Genomic DNA, 22,611 nt, shown 5'->3' with positions numbered 1-22,611 from the left:
TTTTATTTTTTATATAATTGAATAATAAAGCATATATAATTTTCAAATTTTATTAAATTATTGGGGGAAATTAAGTCTTAAAATTTTCATTTCAGTTTTTATAATTATAATTTCTATTTTCTATTAATAAATATATTTTCATTTTTAACATATAATTATCTATAAAATAAAACATATAAATCATTTAAGGTAGATAAAATATACAAATTTTTGTAATTTTTAATTCTTATTAAATTTTTAGAGAAAATAAAATTTTAAATTATTTATTTCAGTTTTTATAATTATAATGTTCAATTTTTATTGAAGTTGAAAAATAATCCAAAATCAATTAATATATAATTTCATCAAACTAGGCTTCCATATTGATGAATATCGTACCATATCCACCGATATGATGCGATACTGGAGGTTTGTCTTTGGGCGTTATTTGGTTTGATTTTAGAAAAGTTATTTATCTGAATAAATACATATACTTGGACAAGTATTTCCTTTCCTAGGTAAATAAGACAATAAACATTTTAACCATAAAAACTATTATTAAAATGGATAAATTTCACTTTCTTAAAATCCAAAAAGCAAACAGATCCTTGAAATTTAATTCAGAACCCATTGTACTGAAAAATCCTGTGAGAAGACGATTTCAACGGTTAATCAAACCATTTGATTTAATTCATTGCACTGCCTACATCCATTTTCAGCTTACAAGTGGTCATCCATGCAATGTTCCAAATGTGTGGTATAAGATGCACATGCGCTTGAGAAAAATGGAAAGTGACAGAAGAGTGGAGTCATTTCAGCAAGACACCCACGTGTTCTAAATCAATGACAAGTGTTATGAGATTGAGGGCCATCTGTTAAGGCCAGTGGCCAGACAAAAAACAAAAAACAAAAAATGAAGAAATCTACACAAGCCCAAATCCATCACAGTCACCTCTCATCTGAAACCCATTCTCTAGTCAGACAGACCTCCACTAGGCTAGTAGCTGGAGCACTTGCAATTCAAGCAGCAAACATGGTGAAAGCAATCAGAGTTTATGAGCATGGTGGACCAGAGGTTCTTTCTCTCTCTCTCTGCATGTATTTTAGCTTCATGCAACCTTTATTCCGGTAGAAACCAGCCTGCTTCAGTTTAGTTATTTTATTGTTAGATTCCATGCATTTTTCTCAAGGCAGAAGCTTTTTTGGGAAGTTGGGGTTTTCGCATGATAGCTTGCACATTTTTAAGGTCTTTTTTATTTCATGAAGCCCAATGGGAAATATCAACGATTGAAGATTTCTGATTGCTGGTTAACCCATATACTAATTTGATACCTGGTAGTCCCAATTGAGAGTAGCTTCAGTTGCATTCTTTGGAACCGCCTTTAAGTTCCGTTGGAAATGTTTCTGGCTTTTTGTGAATCTAATCCATTTCCTTTGATTGCCAATTTATGGAAGTCTAATTCAATCAGGTCTAACCTGTATTGATCTTTTATGGATTCTGAGAATGATCTCGGTTTGGCTACTTAGGTCCTCAAGTGGGAGGATGTGGAGATAGGAGAACCAAAAGAGGATGAGATCCGTGTCAAAAACATTGCGATCGGGTTCAACTTCATTGATGTGTATTTCCGCAAAGGGGTTTATAAACCTGCTACATTGCCCTTCATCCCAGGTTTGTTTCTGGTTCTTCTATGTTGTTAGTGTTAAAGTACATTTGGTGGGCCAATCGGCCACCTCGGTGGCCCACCGACTAAACCCACCCTATTAAATTGGTGGCACATCGAGTGAAGACCACCGTTTAAGTTTTTTTAGTGGTGAAGACTTACTTTTTAAAATACCTATTATACCCATAGGGGTTCCGTCTGTTGTTTTCATCCATTCCATTCCATTTCATTGTATGTGTTAGGTATGGGTGTGATTCTAGTCATTTTTTTATTTTCTAAATAGTGAAGAAACAAAGTTCCAAGTTGTTACCTATGGACGTAGGCAATTTGGTCAAACCACGTTAAATTTGGTGTCCTCTCTTCTTTCTTTCTTTCACCTTCTTGTTATCTGCTTTGTTTCTTTCTGTGCACATACAGATTACATTATCCGTTGTGTCATTCCAACAATTGGTATCAGAGCTTCATAGTTCTATTTTGGAATTCTACCAAAATTTGTATTTGCTGTTCTGGTATTGCATGTGTTGAAGATGGCAAGTTCGAGCTCTACCCGGTTCGATATACCAAAATTCAACGAATCCAACTATGCAATCTGGAAGCTGAAGATGCATGTTGTGTTGGTAAAAGAAGATTGTGCAATTGCCTTAGAAGGAAAAGAAAAGAGTCTCTTGATATGAAAGAAATAAGAGAGAACACTAGATTTAACATGGTTCAGCCAAATTTCCTACGTCCACGGGCAGCAGCTCGGAACTTTGCTTCTTCACTATAAACAGGAGAAAATACAAAAATTACCTCACCAGAATCACACCCGTACCCAACGCTACACTCCTCTCAACACACTGTATATAGTATACAATGAAATGAAATAGAATGGATGAAAACAACAAAGGAGGAGACCCCTATTTATATCTGTAGAGAGGGGTATAATGGGTATTTTGAAAAATAAGTCTTCACCGCTAAGAAAACTTAAATGATGGTCTTCACTCGGTGTGCCACCAATTTAATATGGTGGGCTCAGTCGGTGGGCCACTGTTTGCTAATTCGGTGGGCCACCAATTGACCCACTGAATGTACTTTAACATTCTCCCACTTGAAGACTATTTTCATAGTGAAAAACCCTCTCGAGAATAGCTGTCGATCATCTTTTGTTAAGTGGCTTCAAGTCATAGAGAAATTCTGCACTGGATAAACTTCTCTCTCATCACAGGGTTTGTTAACATTATCAGCAACGTTATCATTGGTGTGAATCTTTTGTAACGAGATCTGCCCATCCTCAACTACTTCACGAACAAAGTGGTACCGTACATCAATGTGTTTGGTCCAAACATGAAAGATAGGATTTCATGCCAAGTGTAATGTGCTTTGATTGTCACAATGAATAGTCACCACCTCTTGCTCACATAGATGTACAGTACCATTTTGTTCGTGAAATAGTTGAGGATGGGCAGATCTGGTCACAAAAGATTCACACCAACGATAATGTTGCTAATATGTTAACAAAGCCTGTGATGAGAGAGAAGTTTATCTGGTGCAGAACTTCTCTAGGACTTGAAGCCACTTAACAAAAGATGATCGGCGGCTATTCTCGAGTGGTTTTTCCACTATGAAAATAGTATTCAAGCAGGAGAATGTTAAAGTACATTTAGTGGGTCAATTGGTGGTTCACCGAATTAGCAAACAGTGGCCCACCGACTGAGCCCACCATATTAAATCGGTGGCACACCGAGTGATGACCACCGTTTAAGTTTTCTTAGCGGTGAAGACTTATTTTTCAAAATATCCATTATACCCCTCTCTACAGATATAAATAGGGTTCCCTCCTCTGTTGTTTTCATCCATTCCATTTCATTTCATTGTATACTATATACAGTGTGTTGAGAGGAGTGTAGTGTTGGGTACGGGTGTGATTCTAGTGAGGCCATTTTTGTATTTTCTTCTGCTTATAGTGAAGAAGCAATGCTCCAAACTGCTGCCTGTGGACATAGGCAATTTGGCCGAACCACATTAAATCTTATGTTTTCTCTTCTTTTTTTCTTTTTTTCGCTTTCTTGCTATCTGTTTTGTTTCTTTCTGTACACGTACAGATTACATTATCCATTGTGCCATTCTAACAGTTAAGGAGTGAAACTGCTTTATCTAAACAATTTCATACCAAGAAAGTGAGAGGGCCTTTTTAGTCACGTACTGTTTTTTATTATTAACCATCAACAAAATTCTCTATTTTTCTTGATGATAAAAGAAAAGTTTGGTTTGGTTTAGATTTTGTGTTCAATTTTAAGGCTAAGATAACCCAATCAAATTCAACCCTCTACTGTGGACATAATCATGTGTTCAAGAGGGGATTCAACGAGAGTGGGAGGCCATAGAAGGTAACAACCTGCCCCCTTGGGATTGAATTTGTAGATAAACCACTATCACTTCAGGAGCATGACTGGATTCCATCTTACCTTGTGGAAGAAAATAGAAAAAGAATGCCGATACTGCATCAACTTGCTTTGCAGCTTCAATGCACTGTCAAGGACAGTATATCAACTTCATCTTAACTAAAAGAAAAACTATGAGTATCCAAGACCCAATGATACAAGGATGACAAGGGTGATTATTGTTTAGGATGATGCTTGTTGTATGTGGTGTAAGAGTATGGACTCGCATATCAACATGGTAACGTGAAAGTCTGAACCACGGATGCACATGTATACTTCTGCCTCTAAGGCTGCGTTTGGAAACGATGCAAATGGAGTATAAATCTCGGTTTAGGGTAGATTTACATTCTGGTTTACTTTTGTCTGTGTTTGGCAACATTACATTTATGCATTGACAAATGACAGACCAGTGCATATTTACATTGATAATAAGATGTAAAAGTAATTCAATAAAAAGGAAGTAAATTTGCATTCAAGTGGACTTTGGATAAAAAAAAATGTATATGCTTTATTGAAATTCATGTTTGCATCCATTATAGATAAAAGTCTGTTTGGTAAGAAGGTAAAATTGTCAGTGTAAAGCTAACCCAACTTTGTAATTTATATGAACCGATTTTACACTTTACATATTTGCATTCACACATTTGCATCATTTTCAAATGCAGCCTAAGAGAAACACAGTTAATTACTGCAGCATTATAGTGATTGCCGGGTCACCAACCATGGCTGATCACAATTGTGATTGGCAGACAGTTGGGATCCTGGCCCGTACAGAATGCGTGCTTTGCAAAAGCTTCACATGACACGTGGTAAAATCATAGAATGATAATGACAACCTGCATAGGTTGGCAGTTGGTCTCCATTCTGCAATCCCATGCATGTCCCTATCGAATCAACCTGGGATTTGAGTTTCACCGCCCTAGGAAAGTTCCGTAATTCTTCATTCCATGCATGTATAGGTATCCCCCTTCACCTATAACTAAAGACCCCTTCTTTGAAGGAGGGGATCCCCTTCATTCATTCTTTCCCTTAGCCTTCCCAAGTTTAGAAACCCAATCCCCTCTCCTTTCCTTCTTCTCAACTTCAGAGCCAAGACCACTGTTACCACCGCCTTACATCTGAATAACATTTGACTCAAGATGTTCATATACAGATCCAACTAATTGAATTGCATGAGTATCTTGAAAAACCAATTTTGACTTTTTCAAGGAGATGTTTATTTGAAGCATGGGATTTATTTAAATGTTGAACCTACAACAGATGACGTAACAATATTTGTTACTTATCAAATGTCAAGGAACCATTTAACCTAAAAGTTTAGGCTGTTAGGTGGGTTTTTATTCTCTAACATCTCCCTCACGTGAAAGTTCATTGGGGTTGTAGCGTGGAAAAACACAGGCCCACCCACACCTTGTGCTAGAATTTAATAAAATATAATGGGAATAATGAGGATTGAACATTAGACCATTTGGTCAAACAAGCTTTGATATCATGTTAAGGAATCCTTTAGGCGAGGTCCCTGAATAAATTTTATTTTCTAACCTGTTATATCGTCAATTTTCCATTCGGAAGGTTTAGCTCAAGAGTTAGTCATCTGCCACGTTTATAGGACCAAGTGTCATGTACGGTCCTCATGGAGCATAACATGGTATGGGAACAAGGACATTTCTGGAAAATGTAAGTCAAAGGAGGTAGCAGGTTAAGATGGTTCATATACTGGAAGTTCTGAAAATAGTGATTTGGATGATTTCTTGTGAAGGATGAAGTATATGTGCTATTTGTTATTATAAGAAAGTATGGTGTTTGTATCCAACTAAGGAATCGGCCATCTTGTTGACTTGAGTGACATGGGTTATTCATTGTTATTTGCAACACAGTAACCTTTCCTTCCCTTTGAGGGTGGGCCTTGGCACAATGGTTGGGCTGCTCCACTGTGACCTAGGTGACCAGGGCTCAATACTTAGAAACAACCTCTCTGTGTATTTGAAGGGGTAAGGCTGCATTCTGTCCCTCCCCAGACCCTGCCCTTAACTTTTTCTTCCCTTTGCTATTGGCAAAAGAAATCTGTCCATAATGGATCTGAGAATGATCCCCTCCTAGGAATACCTTTTGTTGTTTAATTTGATTTCAATTTTCTCTAAAGATTTAGGGACCATTACTTGGTGCAGTGCAATGTTAAACCTTGGGCTGACAAAGTGTGAGAATTTGGTTTGAATAATGTCCAGACCTTAACTTGTTCAAGTTCCTTGTTATAGGAATGGAGGCAGTTGGAGTAGTGACTGATGTGGGCCCTGGATTGACAGGCAGAAAAGTCGGGGATCTAGTTGCCTATGGGGGTAAGAAGATGGGCTCTTACACTGAAGAACAGATACTCCCTGCTCAAGTTACAGTGTCAGTCCCACCTTCTATAGAGCCTAAAGTTGCTGCCTCTGTTATGCTTAAGGGGATGACTGCTCATTTTTTGCTCCGCCGTTGCTTCAAGGTTGTTTTTTAGATTCACCAATTGCATAATTTTTACCTAATCATAATGGGTCATTGATTCCATGCTTTAGGGTCAAAGTATGGCTTAAATTTTTGATTGGCATAGTTTGTGGATGCTCTTATAGATTCTTCTGTTTTGGCATCTTCTTGAGGATATGACCAACTTTTTCTAGTAATGCAGGTCGAACGTTGACACAATCCTTGTTCATGCAGCAGCTGGAGGAGTTGGCTCTATGTTGTGCCAGTGGGCAAATGCTCAGGAGCAATCGTGATTGGAACCGTGTCAACTGAAGAGAAGGCAGCTCAAGCCAAGGAAGATGGATGCCACCATGTCATAATTTATACACAGGATGATTTTGTTTCCATAGTCAACCAAATAACATCAGGCAAAGGAGTTGATGTCGTCTATGACTCTGTAGGCAAAGATACATTTCAGGTATACTTTCCTTTTCTCATCACAAGTAGATATAGGAAGAATCACTAAAAAGATCATCAAAAAGTGGATGGATGTCATCAGGAGCTCTTAGCCCATCACTTACTCACCTTGTAATAGAGGTCAGATCCTTGACAATTAGCTTAAGCACCGCTTGTCCATTTGGGTACCAAGGTCAGCAGACTCACAGATGCCTTAGGCAAGAGCATGGTTTTCAAAACTGGACCTGACCGGACGGTCGGACTGGAAAAACCAGGGACTGGTTTCGGTTATTCCAGTTATTCCCAAAACCGGATTTTTCACAAAAACCATTGACCTGGGCAGTTAACCATTCGGCCCGGTAACCGGACCCCTGACTGGTTCGGTCTTGGGTTAGTTTTAAAAACCATGGGCAAGAGACGGGGGGATGGGGGTCACTATCTTTTTTTTTCATAATTCAATAATTTCTCTTCGTGATACATTGATGAAGAATGTAAGAAAGTTAAAAAGGGTGTATGACCCAAGCTTCTCTATATGCATTTTGCATAGACTCGTTTTAAATGCCATGTATAACAGCATTATAAATACTCTAAAGCTATGTCTTTCTTGGCCATCTCTGAGGTACTATTCTTAATTACTGAAAACTTAATCACTTACGTCAAAAGTTGTTCTATGCAGGGATCATTGGCGTGTTTAAAGACTCGTGGGTACATGGTGAGCTTTGGGCAGTCGTCTGGCACTCCAGATCCAGTTCCATTGTCAGCACTCGCCGTTAAGTCTTTGTTCCTGACAAGGCCTTCACTCATCCAGTACACTGAAACTCCGGATGAACTGTTGGAAGCTGCTGGGGAGGTATTCACTAACGTTGCATCAGGTATCCTACGAGTCCGCATCAACCATGTATACCCTTTGTCACAGGCTGCACAGGCTCATGCAGATGTTGAGAATCGGAAAACATCTGGGTCTATAGTGTTGGTACCAGATAGTGCCGAGCAGTGAGTGCATATGTATGGCAATCAAAAATGATTAGACTTTTATGGACTGGTGGAACCATATTATAGATAAGTTTATGGAAAATCAGATTGAAATTTTTTGAGAGTAGTCTTTGGATCATTGGAAGAGCAGTAAATGCTTTGATGGAATAAATTTCTTTCAATAAATTCAGTTATAAAGAGAATTAATCTTATTTGAAAGGTATTGCGCTTCCGTTTGCAATTTTATAATTTTGTTGCATTTTCTCGATCGACTGCAAATGTCTGTAACATCAGAATTCAAGGTCTTTCTCTGTCTGAACTATGAATGAGCCCCCATATCATACAGTTGGGATAAGGGAGCAGTGGTCGTCTAAGCAAGTCGATCAACCTGTTTTGGGGAAGTTTTATTTCTCATACTACTACAAGTTCAACCACAAGTTTAACCCAGTAAAGCTAATTATCAATGTCAGTTTCGTGAGTCAATCCTGTTCCGTGGAGTTTGTAAATCAAACTCCAAACATCAAAACCTTAGAGCTTTGAATATGTAATCGAATTCTTATCAATGTCTGGGAAGTTGATGCAAAGGGAAAGAGCTGCTGCAAGCTTCTTCAAATCATCTATGGTGTGTACTGCACTCAGGGTTATCCGTAGCCTGAAATATTTGAACTTTATTAACACTCTTAAAAGGTTATGCAAGATAAGTACTCTTAAAATGTTATGCAAGATAAAATGCCTCTAATCAAGACTTTGGCTGGTTTGAATTAGTAATACAACACCCAACTCCTAACAATAATACAAAATACTGAACCAGAATCACCAGATAAAGATGAATCAGGCTTGGCAGTTTGAGCCAGTACTCATTCATAAAAATAAGCTCTGTTGTCATATTTTGCCTACTCCCCTAGTTGACTTCACTCCTTATCATTTTTATTTCCTAGTCATGACCCATGTCACTATTTAAACTTGCACAATCAGGTCAATTAGAAACCTCTATTTACCAAAATAAATAAACCTCAATAGAGAAGCCCATCTATTTTTTTCTTGCACAATGGAAGAATCCTGTGGCCAATCTGAAATAAGGGATCCTCTGGACCGCTTGTAACTTCCCATACCCACTTTATATTTACACCATACCTTATATTGGAGGTTTTACCCTACTAGTACACAATCCATCTGAAGTTATAAATTTATAATTTCTTATTATGACAGTGAAGAAAACTTACTATGAATATGAATCTGGATCTCCTGCCAATAAAAATACCTCCCAACACGTTCCAACATGATCAGTGTCCGCACATCAATGAGTGGGACCCATCATGCATGTGATGTGTGGACACAGATCATGTTGGAAGGATTTTTCTTGGCAGGAGATCCTGATTCCCGACCCTATGAATATAGCATGTAATGTCAGCTAAGCTAAATTTATAAAATTTCAAATTGTAACATATTTCCCCAAGTCAGCTCCATGACTCTTGAGTTGACTAAAATGCCATCTTGCCATGCTAAGTCAAAAGCCCTAGTCAGTGAGTTATAATTGCTGTTAAAGAATCAGTCTAACTTTTTTTCTTGATTCCCATTTTCTGTTAGTTATTGATTAATTGTTGGCATGGACTTCAAAAACTAACAGTAAAAATACCTGCATGAGTTGGGAGGCACTGTGGGGGGTCTGATTGCTGTTACATGGAAACCAGCTCTTAGCAAATGCCTGTTCCATGATGATGAAGAGGGTGAGCATTGGTAATCAGCAGATATATATATATATATATATATATATATATATATATAGAGAGAGAGAGAGAGAGAGAGAGAGAGGGAGAGAGGTGAAACCTGCTGGCATGAAGAGCCTTTTCTTCACTACCAACAATAAGAGAAATTATGGGACTTGTGATGGGGATTCCTGTCAGAGCATAGAACTCCTGCACCCGCTTCCAAATTGCCCTTCTACGCCATGTCTCGTTTTTGGCCACAATAACAGCAGCTGCTAAGTTATAGTTACGTAGTTAAAATCCAAAGCATCTTTTTCAGATAAAGGTCACTATCATAATGTAGTTTACTTAAAAGCAACTAGAGCAGCCTAACTAGATAAGGACATAATTGCATAAGCTATGAAATTTCTCAAAGAGAGTGATTACACATAAGTAGAAATTGTTAATTGTGGATCACTGTAACCTTCAAAACCATTTTTTCCATGTTTTGTTATTATTTTGGACAACAATGCAAAAATACAAAAAAACTCCATTGTGCAGCCAAGAGATTGATACTAGACAAAAAGAGAAAAACAAGAGGATATATATATATAGAGAGAGAGAGAAAGAGAGAGAGAGAGAGAGAGTTTTGCAAACAGTCAACCTCAAGATTAAGAGATTGAATTTCTAAGGGTGAATCAGAAGCAAATAATAGAGAAAGGACATCCAAGATAATAACATCTTTTGAGAAGTAGAGACTACAAAGACGATGAATATAGACAGAAAATGAATATTCACCCACCACAAGAACTTTCAGAACTGCTCTACACAAATTATTAGCTTAAGCAAAATTTAAGAGAAATTAAATTTCTAGGGTGAATCAGAAGCAAAGAATAGAAAAAAGGGCATCCAAGATAATAACATCTTTTGAGAAACAAGGCCTAGAAAGACAATGAATATAAACAGGAAATGAACCCACCAGAAGAACTTTCACTCTTTCAGAACTGCTCTATAGCTTAGGCAAGATTTAAGGGAAGGGTCAGAGAAAGGAGATCTCTAATTTAAAGGGACACTGGCATTAACTATAAGACCTCTTTATAATGCAACCCATTAAAATGGTTGAAGTCGAGAGATTAGTTGGTTCCCTCCAGTATACCTTTTCCTAAGGAGGCTGTCATGGAAGGGTCAGAGAAGGAAGCTCTCAAATTTAGATTCAAGGGCAAACAGCATTGACTCTAAGGCCTCTTTATAATACAGCCCATTAGTTGGTTCTCTCTGATATCCTTTTTCCTAAGGAAGCTGCCATTGATTTCTTTGAAGTTGTTGATGTTAAAACTTTACTCTTTTTTTCTTTGAAAACACAATCCCAAATAACTATGTCATCCTTCTTAGAACTCAAACTATCTGATGGTAAGTTCCAACTTCTCCAGTCTCTACCACATTATGCTGGACTTCCAAAAGGGAGAGGTAATAAATGGGTAATTATGTTCTTTCCCAAAAAATTTTAATTTCTTTTCCAAGTCTTTCCAGTGTTAGATCCCAATTCTAAGCAGATTAAGAGTGGTCCCAAATGGGAGGTTCAAACACATAAAGAGCCAACTATTGAAACAACATTCAAATAAAGCAGCATGAGTGCCTCCTCCCTCACATTAATCCAGCAAGTATACACTTAAAGATCCCTAATCCCTTAAGATTAAAAAAGGGTTCCAGATGGAAATTAAAGATTTGAAACATTTCCACCCTATTTCAAAAGAAAAGCTTTGAGAAGATCCAGGCTTGCTACTTTATTGGCATTTCTCCACACAGTAAGAAAGAGTGGATAGAGGGGTTGTTTTATCAAAGTCCTATGAAAATCAGAAAGGAGAAAAGGAGAAAAAAGAAGAGCAGCCATTTGAAGACCAACTAAAGGAGCACAGGGAAGTGAGCTGAAGGAAAAGACCATTATATTCATTTTCTCCAATCTAAAACAAAATTAGAACTTACCATGAGCATAACCATGAAAGATTAAATATATAATTGAAGGTTTTCCCATGTTAATTTTAAATTGAGATATCCAGGACAGAACTATCTTATCATATAAGATTCTACATCATCTTTGATAGAAAGATGGTCAGTTCACAACTCCCTCTTGTAGTTCTCAGTTCTCACTATCTTTCCCTTTTTCTTTTCTTTTCTCTTTTTTTTTTTTTTGGGTGGGGGGGGGGGGGCAATAATTACAAATTCAGACAAGCTCCAAGACCAGGTTCTCCCCAATCTAAACTTTGCCTATCCCTTCTCTTGCCAGTGCATCAGCAATAGCATTAACCAAAATCTCTGTATCCATTTGAATAAGGTATTCAACAAGAGAGCTAATGTTCTCACCTCCCACAATACAAAGTTGAGATCCCAACTACCCATATCTGTGTATGACATCCAGCCAATTGCAACTCTACAACCTCCCTCCACCACAACAAAGAAGCAAATTCTAAGCCTGGTGGTTGTAAAACCATAGATCTAATGACAGTATGCTAGATCCATATATAAGTGCCTTACAAAGTTACAATCATAAAAATTGTTTCACCAAATAAACTATCATGGATTAGAATAAGATTTTATACATATAAGGTAAAATACAAGGAATTAAATTTTACCATGTGCAGCAGCAACAACAGGCACTGGTGAAGCAGTTGAAAATATGAATGAGCGACCTCTTGATTGTAAAAGCTGCTTCCACTTTTTGCTGTTTATTTAGCATTAACAATTTAGACATTCAACCAGAATAACAAATAACTCAGACACACTGGCAGTTTAAATATATAAATCCCAAGAAAAATAGAATGTCTATAGAACAAAGAGAAGATGAATTATAATGTACAGATCTTCATAGCTTTACATTAATTTTCTTGACAAGTTCATAATTTTACAGGAATGTGGATAAGAAACACTGTCAATGAAAGAAGAAAAGAAAACGAATGCATAGATCTAAAAAACATTGTTATATGCATGTGTCTAGTTGCATGGAAATGATTGTTCATTTGTTTGAGTTAAAAGTTAACTTGCACTAAAAGGAAGGGTGTTCATAGGCTGTGTTTGGTTTGAAGGAAAAGGTAGGGAAACCTATACAAGGTTTTTACATGTTTCCTTTCCTTTTCCTTCAAACCAAACATAGCCTCAGGAACTTTACAAGAAAGATTGCTCCTTAAAACTCTGATATTGTATATAATCGTGCTGCATTTTGATAGTGAATTTTTGGATACTCCATAGTTTCTCCACATTGTCAGAAAAGAAGCAAACTTAGTAAAAATAAATATAAAGTCATAGTAAAAAGTAATGAAAGACTAACCCTCCTTCCCTTTTTGATCAGTAACCTCAAATTTTATTAAGATATGAAAGAATCAGTAACATTGTAGAATGGAGTTGAGGTTTCCTGCCAACAAAACACGTTCCAACACCCTTCCAACATAACCTGACACCACACATCTCACCATGAGACTAGGAGTCTGGGACCTGCCATGAATAAGACGTGTGGTGTCCAATGTTTTAAAAGCGCAAGGGGCAATTTGCACCTGAGGTGCAAGGCACAAGGTGAGGCATGGCCTTTTTGAAGCAAGGCATAAAAATACAAAAAAATGCTAAAACAATAAAAAATAAAAAAAAAATTGCCAAAAATTTTCAAAAAAATATTAAACATGATATTAATAAAAAATATAAACTTAAATTTTAAAATAAATGTTTTAAAAAACCTATTATCTAAAATTAAAATACATAAACATAATATGTAAAGCATATTCAAATGAAAATTTAAAAATAAAATCAAACGTATAAAACATTTTCAAGCATGTAAAACCCACAATCTCTTTTTTTACTCAATTGCATTACTTCAAGTAGCTAATGTGATGTAAAACCTATTGCATTCCTAATTCTACAAGCTTCTTTTATACCACACTCCTCGAGGCAAGCCCAAACAAGTCTATGTTAGGGTCTTAAATTCTTAATTCTCACACAAAAAATAATGATTTTATAATTTAGTTGCCTTTTAAAAAAAACATTTTATTAGGATGAATGTATGAACAACATTAGCAAATAGAGGATTCTCGGCGTGGTTGGGGGTCCAAGGGCGGACCCCCCAGCCTAGCCGCTAGGTTCAAAAGAAAAAAAACAAAAAATCATAAAAATTTAAAAAGGTACACGCCTGGGCTGAGGCACAAAGCACACCAGGCATGCACCTTTTAAAAATGCTGCACCTAGGACCAAGGCGAGGCACATACCCTAAAATGTCCCTCGCCTGTGTGCCTAGGCATGCCTTTTAAATCATCGGTGGTGTCAGGTCATGTTGGAAGGGTGTTGGAACTATTTTGTTGCAGGAGATCCAGACTCTATGGAATGTGTCTTGGCACCCCTTAAATCTATGATTGATCCAATGCTAACCCATCTTATACCCTTTGCTTTGTTTATATATGTTACAATCCTCTTCCTTGTGTATAGACCCCTAATACAGTTGATCCCTGTTTTGCAAGGACAAGACCCCTAATACCCTAAAATCCTAAAATCATATCAGATTAGTATTGGATATGATACTAGTATGCTAGGCATGTATAGGTATCCAGGTCTCACAGCTGCCCAAACAACCATCAAATAAGCCATCTTTGCTCAAATATTCTCAACCAAGACTTCTTTGGTTTGAGCTTTTTCCAAAAAGGTTCTCAGATTCCTCTCTTCCCAAATTCCCATAGGTGGAGGGAGGACAGCCTTAGTGCATGTCCAAAGTATCTTCTCTTCAGACAAAATCTCCATACCCCTTGGAGGAGATTATCTGCACCGAAAGAGGCTAAAGAAGAACCCCCCAAATGCAAGTAACACAAGGGTAGGAGATTAGTGAGTGAAAGAGCAGTTTTACCACTTGTTTTACATAAAGAAACAAATGTGTAGTGAAAAAGATCTCATTCTTTGAATAACCACACCAGTATTAATCTTTTGATGTACTGCCTTCCAACAAAAAGCCCCTAATCTTAGGAGAAACTACTCCTTAGTCCTTTCCAAATTGCTTTAGCCAGAAGAAACGCTTGGGGGAGAGGAAGTAGGTAGGATTGCTTGAAAGAAAGAGGCATACGAGAATAAGCCAGTAGGTAGGATTCCTCCCACCCCCCTGCATCAATACAAGATAAAATTACCTGCAAATCAGGACGAAAAATACAAGGGCCTAAAGATGGTGTAAAAGCATGGGCTTGTGGAAGCCCATAGTACAGAGTAGGCTATGTGATCTATATTTTTTTTTATCAATACTATGTGATCTATATTCCTGTAATAAGAGGTGTGAAATTCAGTAACTTTCTATACTTCGGCATTCTCAGGAGTCAGAGTAGGGGAAATAAACGAAGAAGTTAGAGGTATTGATGCAGGACACATGTAGGCATGGGAAAGGAGATTCCCCATACCACATGGTTCTTGTGGTCCACCCTGTATTGTCTTAAAGGCTGACATAGCATAATCAACTCAGGCGCACGGTCCCAAGCGTGCATATTCTTTCGTTGTGAACTATAAAGTAACTTGGGAAAAAGACAAAACGATATAATATTAATAAATTAAACATTTATCAGTTGTGAAAGTTCCAGAACTTCTATAAATATCCCAACAAAAATGGGATATTCAGTTGATACTTTCAGACAAGACAACTGCTCAATTATCAGCTCAAAGTGCGAGCACCTTTTCAGGAGAAAACCCTAATCCATCTGATCTAGGGGAACAACAGTTGTGATTTAGGGGAAACTCTTGCAGTTTCTTCAGTTCCTACTCTGACCTCAAAACCCAAACCAATCAATCCTACCCTATCCTCCCACATAAGGAAGCCAAGGGTATACTTGATATGTTCATTCTTAGAAGCTCCAATAGATTCTAGGATTATCTTTTCCTACCTATTATCTCATATGGAACATCCTATACCCTACAAAGTTTCTTTCTTTAAAAGGTGGCCTTGCGAAATGCCTTTAACAGTTCACACATTGTTAGATGACAAAAAACAAAATAAATTGTTTCTTGGGGCACCCAACTATTGCTCAGTGGCTTGAGTATAATTATATTATCCAAGACAATGTTCATGATGAATCAACTAAAAGAAATCTTCCAGAGATACTACCCTCCTCTCCATGATTCCTCTTCTAACTGCTCCTGTCTCATAATTGGCACATAAAGAGACTTATGCTGCAATTTAAAGGGATTTCTCATAGCAATCCAAGCCTTTTAGGCATTGATTCTGTATTTTTCAGTCCTGATAGCATCATAGTTTTGGCCTTTTGGTGGCCACATTGAGGATGCAGATCCTTTAAAATTGAAATCATAGCCTTAATGGATATAGGATTGCTAAAACAAGTAAGCATCACATCTCTTGTTCTGGAAGGGGACTTAGCTAATGCTAAAATATGGAGTGGGAAGAGGACCTTAGCAACTTGCTCACTTCCTCAACGAGATAGTAGAGACTGTTACTGCAATTCTCAGCCTTTGCTGGAGAGATGGATTGTGGATGTTTTATCCAGAATCAGAGGCAGAAGGGGCATCAATGTATTGGAGGGAAGTTTTTATTGCACATTCTTGTACATTGATGTACACCTTTTGTCATATAATTAATATACTATACAAATGCAAGTTACCCTTCTATGAAAAAGCAAAAATATTAGTGAAGTTATGCATTTGACCACACGTGACATTCCAATGGTTTTCTATTTGCCTTTTTATTTCTTCAGGTATAACTGTAATGCCTAGAAAAAGAAACATGAACAGGATTACCTGCAAGCCACAAATCCACCATGGCAACCTGCAGCCTTGCTCAGTGTGCCTATGCATATGTCAACATCATTTTCACAACCATACTCTTCTGCCACGCCCCCACCATTCTTGCCGCAAACAAATGTTCCATGGGCCTGACAGAAGTCTTACAAAACTGAATATAAGTGGTCAAATACGGGTGAAGATTATTTGCATCAGAGTGGAACAACAGGAAGCCATTTTCCCTGCCCATTCCCTATGTAGGCTATAGCACACATCCAAGAAGGAAACACTGAACAAAAGGTCAGACATAGATCACAAATTGGTCCAATGATACTGTTACAACCATAAAAATATAAAATATAAACACCTTTTCCAAAACCAGTTCCTAACAGTCCAAAACTACAGCATAGAACATACTTCAGAATCATCCTATCAGGTCAAACTTTGACCCAAGACATTGTTTGGTCAAACCGTCAAGCCATTCAGTGGTTAATCATAATCCCATATGAGATACCACTTGTACAAGACAGGCAGGCAAAATGATTCTTATAATTCTTGGATCTTCATTTGAGCATCTTCATTTCTTATAATTCTTCAAAAAAAAACACAGAGAAGAATAATGTGAATATAAATTGACATGGCTAACACACTGACTTACATCATCAATAACCAACAAAAATCTATGCTTCCTGCGAAGCCCAGCAAGCTTGTCAAGTGGTGCAAAATCTCCATCCATACTAAACAAGCTGCAAGAATAGAATTTCATGAATAATAAACCAAAGTATCATAAAAACCTCACTCTCCTATGGAAAAGAAAATTAAATTAAAAAATAAACAAGATAAAAACAGATTATGCTCGCTAATGTGCATGACACACTCGCATAAGTGCATACCCACTAGAAAAATGTATCTAGAGTGTCATGGACCTTTTGGTAAATGGTAATTGATGTAGGAATATCTGGCCAACCTGCGGATCTTGACACGTAGCATCGGCCAGATGCATCCTGGCCGTCCATCATCAACCACTATCAACCGCCACCACCTGCTCCCAACTGCCCCTCTTCTAAGGCAACTCTGGCTATAAAAGGGGCTCCCACGTTGAGATAAACACACAGACTTAAGCTCTAAGCTTCCTCTCTTGCTTGGTCTGACCCCTCACAGCCCTCAGCTAACTTGACCGTCAGAGTCTTCGCCCCTGGGATAACTCTCAGGGCCACTGACGTCTTCTTTGTCTCAACAGGTTGGACCTGTCAGCCTCGGACACCAAAAATTATGTTGTTGCCCTCGTCTCCATATTTGGCAGCAACAGTAATGAAAAAATAAGAATATAGAAGTAGAAACAACACCAGAAAAAGGGCATATTGTCTATGTTCTAGTTACTTCTACTTCACCAAAATCGATACATAAAATCTGTTTGGTAGGCCCATACCAAAAATCAAATTCTAGACAACACGATTAATTATGCAGACTATGGATCAGATAATTCTGATTTGTGAAACAGAGGACTTAAATTAGTATCCTCCAAGACTTTAGGGCCATGGTCAAGCATTCCCTTACTCAAAATGGAGTATAGCTAAGACACAATTTGATAGAAAGAATGAATACTCAGGTCAGGACTGGCAAATATTAGCCAGTCATTCCAACTTGTAAGTTGTAACTTAACATGATATACTCATATACATTTAAAGAGTGCCCATCCTGGGGGCCTTCAAGACATTTGACTCAAAATCTGGATCCCTTCCCCTTTTTTTCTACATTTCACTGTATCTTTCTAACCATTAAGGATGATGCAATTAGGTCAAACTTTATTTCAGCACAACCTCCTGGTTAAGAATCATTCTGCACTGGATTATGAGCACCTGATGGACAGAAAATATAGATACCCTCGACATGTCTTAACATGCATCCATAACTACTCAGTTCCATCTACATAAGGACATCTCTACTAAAATGATATTGAAAGTAATGGTCATAATATGAGTTATACCTATCACTTACAACAACTTTCTTCTTCATTGTGCAACTTGTCCTGTCAAATTCCAATCCAATATCTTGAGGTATCAGATAGCCGAGTGGAACAAATAAAAAGGCAAATAGAGAATCAGATGCAAGGAAGGCCACATACAACAAAGCATTAAGGTGAGACATGTCACAATGTTTATATACAAAGACCTCTACTTCTTGATGACGCTCAGCGAGACGGATACCATCAATTATTGAGGCATGATTCAGAGCATCTGAAAATATGGCTACTTTCTCATCCTTCAGTGGTTTCCTGCCTGCAGATAAGAGGGATCCAATACTTCCAATTGTTACCATTACGGCCATATTGGCTGCAAAGCCTGTTGGGCAAAGTAAGCAATCCTGGAACATCATTTTAAGATAGTAATGCACCAAATTTCAGTAGAAAATCCAGAAAAAAACACATAGAAAAGTGAGATTAGTGATGGCAGAATTATATTCAGTAGAAAAAAACTGAAGCAGATTCATAGATTCATGGATTTAGAATTATATTCAGAAAGGACATTAAAAACATTAATAAATTAGTATAGTAAAACATGTCATAATGGGTTATAGAATGGAACATAAAATCAATTTTCTCATATATGCTTTGACATGACCATGTGCATGAAATTATATTTCTAAGGTCTGTGGAGAATATTTTGGAAGAAAAGATAAAGAAAAGGAAATTAAGAAGTCCTGCCCTAGTTTCCAAGAAAAAGCATTTGAAATCACAGATGCTAACCTGGATGCTTTGCCAATTAGAAGAATCTGTGAGACATAGGTTTCTCGGCTTACAATTATGTGTTGCTAAATGGTAGCAACAATCAACTTTGCATCGACCTTCAGACACTCATCCTAACCCTATGTTCGCTTACACACATATCCAACAGAGGGTATTTGTGTTATGTGTGTAGCCAATTGAAGTTAATCAATTACTTTCCCACTTGGAATAATCTGTGAAGCATTGGCTGCTAAGCTTGCAATTATGTGTTGTTAAACACTAGAATTGTCAATTTTGCAGTCACCTTCACCCTGTATTGTTTTCACACATCCAACAGATGGTGCCTGTGCAATTTGAGTAGCCTATTGGAGTTAACCATATATCCTCAAGGTGACTATAGAAGAAACTGGTCAGTTCTATCCATTATGAAGCCAAAACATCACTTTGTTAAAGTTTTATGGTCACTCCCTAGTTTTTAGGTTTTTATATTTTCTCTAATAAGCTATGTTTACCATTGTATTGACCATAGAAGAACAATAAATAGAAATAATCGGGATCAAATATAAAGCAATATGAGACAATTTATTTAACACAGATGGCAGTACCTCTTTTTTCTTCAAATCTGACAAGCATGACTCTAGTATACTGTGATAATTGGTATACCCACAGATTAAAGCAGAACCTCTTGGACCCATTCCATATTCTTGGGCTGCCTGAACATGAAGAAGATTAAGTTCCTAAGTTGAAGGAATATAAGTAATTTAAACTATAAAGCTGAATTCATAAATGCAATCAGCTATTAGGCATACATGAATAGCAGCCTTTCGGATTGTTGGATGAGAACTCAAGCCCAGGTAGTCATTTCCTGAGAAGAGCAGTAACTTCCTGAACTGCTGGGGGCTAACACCTAAGTGTCCATCAACCACTCCATCTCTATTTATGATCTCATCTCCTGCAAAAACAAAAACATCATTACATGACAGGCATCAAAGCAATGCATCTATCTGTTCTTTGAGATCCATAGTTCACCACTTACTAATTGGAAACATAAAATTTATTCCATATGCCTACTTCAACGAAAAGAATATGATGCAAATGGCAGTATCCGAGTAAAGCCAAAATGCAAATCATTGCACTTCAACAGAATACAGGGAAATTAAATACACAATGATTAAGATCTTAAGTCTTAAAACACAGCAAAAATACACGTGAAAGCACATGTGTAAACAACTTTGTGAAGATTAAAATGCACGCATTTACTATTTAAGGTCTTCAAGATGGTTAGACTGATGCATGAAGTAACTGTTAACAGGATTCAAATGGTTGCTTTTGTTTTAATGTTCAACCTGAAGAGTCTAGAATAGTTGGATAGAATGAAGATAACATATGACACCAAAGAGTAGAAGGGGATAAGTTTATTCTTTCTAAAGCATATTTTTCAAATATAGGGAAAACTAGCGTGGCTATCCATTAAATAATCTTAAAAGGAATAACCAAACATCGCATCAACGTATAGCCAATAAGTCTATCTTCCAGCCAGGGCGTCGTATGAGTCCTGATAGAATTGGTCCAGCTTTCCAGCTTGAGAACGTTAAACATTCAATCAAGCCCACACCTGTCATGAGTTTCTTAATCCATATGAACACCCACATTTTCCATTTATTCAGCAATTTGCATCCCCTAAAGGTGACGTGAAGTAACATAACAATGTTCAGTATTCCTCTGTTAAAACTTTTGTACTAAATCTTAAAGTCCCACTATTTTTCATGACCATTGCAATCAGAATAGAAAAAAACAAAACTGTATTTAGTTAAACATGAAAAAAAAAAGGTTCAGACCCATGAAATGAATAAAGAAAGATATTAGCACTAATCAGTAAGGAAAAGAACAAGAGAGGGAGCATTATGTTTAATTATCAGGAGGGAAGATGGGTTTAGGCGAGAAAGCTATAACATTACCGGAACTGGGGACGTCGTTCACCCATTTCTGAAATGTAGGCTCTGCAATCTCAACCTCCACCGACGATCGATCCCACGACCGCAACCCATCAAAAGTCTCAAACTCCCCAAAATTCACGAAGTTCCTCGATTCCACCTCGGTGGGCTTCACTTCTTCCCTCGACAGTGAAATGGGTCGGAGAGATCGTAGGAGCTTTAGAGACTCCAATCTCGATAGAGCCTCCTCGACCCAGTTGTCCCACGAACTCTCCATTTCACAAATAGATGATGAGCGCGCGCGCAAACAAAGATGAAAGAAGTGTTTCACTGTTGGACTTTGGCCCAACCGCTGAGTAACGGACAGACTTGGAACTGACTAGAGAGAGAGAGAGAGAGAGAGAGAGAGAGAGGGGTTACCGCTGATGTCCGTCGAATTGGAAGTTGGTGTGACTAGTTATTTCAACCCATTATTGAATCTTTTGGAGACGGAGAGAACTCAATGAAGCCAACTCCCGTTTCAGCATTACAGCATATATACCGGCTTGAACCTTGGAGTATTGAACACCAAACCCCTCGACCGCCTCTTCTTGGTCCTACTCCTACAGTCCAACCTACTTCAGCATATCTAAAATCCACGCGGTGCTCGTTTCGTACAACTGGTCGTTGTTGAGTGAATGTTTGGCATTATATGGAAATGAAATGTAGCGGGATAGGCGAAGAAATCGATGAAGCATTTGAAAGAAAAGCACAAGGAAAACGGAAAGCCAGATCCACAGTTGAACTTGAAAGCCTTTTGTGTGACGTGTGCAGGCAGAAGAGAAATGCTCCTTTCGGCTTTCGGGATGGATAAGGCCCACGCCCCCTATTTTCTTGCTACTTTAACATGGAAGACGTGCCCTTGTTAAAGATCTGGTTTGTTTGTTTGCACTGATTTTGTTTTGAAAGAGTACAAATACAAATTACAGGGTTTTGCACTCTACATATCTTTATATTTGTCACATCTAAAACAATAAAAATATATATGGGAAAATTCCATATTACTCATTACTTTAAAGTAGCATTAAGTTAGTACCCAACTTTAAATCGTGTTATTGCAGTATTTAAATTTTTTAAAAACTATTAATTTAGTCCTACCATTAGTACTTTGTTAGCTATCTTATCATGTGATCACATGTGCAATTTAAAATTTTTGAAAATGTCAAAACTATCCTTCAAAAGAAGATATTGTTTATTATCTTCTACCTTGAAAGAAGACATTGTTCATTATCTTCTACCTTGAGACATAACCAGTTGTTACTACAAAGTCAATGTTACTCTTCATTATCGCCACTGAAATTGATATTGGCCTCCACAACCCTTAAAATCCCACCCAAAAGGTTCCCATGACTTCATTCTTATTAATTGTCTTACATGTATTTACGTTGGATAGAAGTGTAAATCGGGTTGTGCTATCCACGGGCTGTGCTGGGCCTAGGGTTTTAGGTCCGTGGACTGGGCCGCCTGCGACCCGCGTGCCGGCCCGGCCTAGCCCATGACACGGTCCATATATACTATTTATATGTATTTTATATATATCTATATATATAATACTTATAT

General features: G+C 37.6%; 2 protein-coding genes across 2 annotated transcripts; one reads left to right on the top strand and one right to left on the bottom strand.

Moving 5' to 3' along the window:
* Positions 1-896: 896 nt before the first annotated feature.
* Positions 897-8,041, top strand: LOC104598700 (GroES-like zinc-binding alcohol dehydrogenase family protein). The gene is given in 6 exon segments (XM_019197995.2): positions 897-1,054; positions 1,507-1,648; positions 6,316-6,545; positions 6,715-6,796; positions 6,799-6,977; positions 7,632-8,041. Coding segments are annotated over 6 exon segments (996 nt in total). The 5' UTR covers positions 897-1,012; the 3' UTR covers positions 7,953-8,041.
* A 277-nt stretch (positions 8,042-8,318) lies between these two features.
* BIOF (biotin F) lies at positions 8,319-21,902 on the bottom strand. Its single transcript, XM_010260529.3, has 11 exons — positions 21,037-21,902; positions 19,888-20,030; positions 19,684-19,791; positions 18,479-18,717; positions 18,341-18,382; positions 17,012-17,099; positions 16,372-16,505; positions 12,243-12,331; positions 9,755-9,905; positions 9,564-9,632; positions 8,319-8,579 (listed from the first exon to the last, which is right to left on the bottom strand). The coding sequence occupies exons 1-11, from the start codon at positions 21,287-21,289 to the stop codon at positions 8,456-8,458; spliced, it is 1,440 nt and encodes a 479-aa protein (XP_010258831.1). The 5' UTR covers positions 21,290-21,902; the 3' UTR covers positions 8,319-8,455.
* Positions 21,903-22,611: the final 709 nt, after the last annotated feature.

This window comes from Nelumbo nucifera, chromosome 6 (assembly GCF_055504915.1).
Source record: "Nelumbo nucifera cultivar China Antique chromosome 6, China Antique-T2T, whole genome shotgun sequence".
Taxonomy (NCBI): domain Eukaryota; kingdom Viridiplantae; phylum Streptophyta; class Magnoliopsida; order Proteales; family Nelumbonaceae; genus Nelumbo; species Nelumbo nucifera.
This window is presented reverse-complemented; position numbering and strand designations above follow the sequence as displayed.

What these genes read in the sequence shown, in the direction of transcription:
- BIOF (XM_010260529.3), bottom strand. Translation starts at nt 21,289, where the DNA reads ATGGAGAGTTCGTGGGACAACTGGGTCGAGGAGGCTCTATCGAGATTG. An exon ending in TCCGAAAGGCTGCTATTCAT is followed by an intron (nt 19,792 to 19,887) that starts GTATGCCTAATA and finishes CTTCATGTTCAG; the next exon opens with GCAGCCCAAGAATATGGAAT. An exon ending in GGTGGATTTGTGGCTTGCAG is followed by an intron (nt 12,332 to 16,371) that starts GTAATCCTGTTC and finishes CTAAATAAACAG; the next exon opens with CAAAAAGTGGAAGCAGCTTT.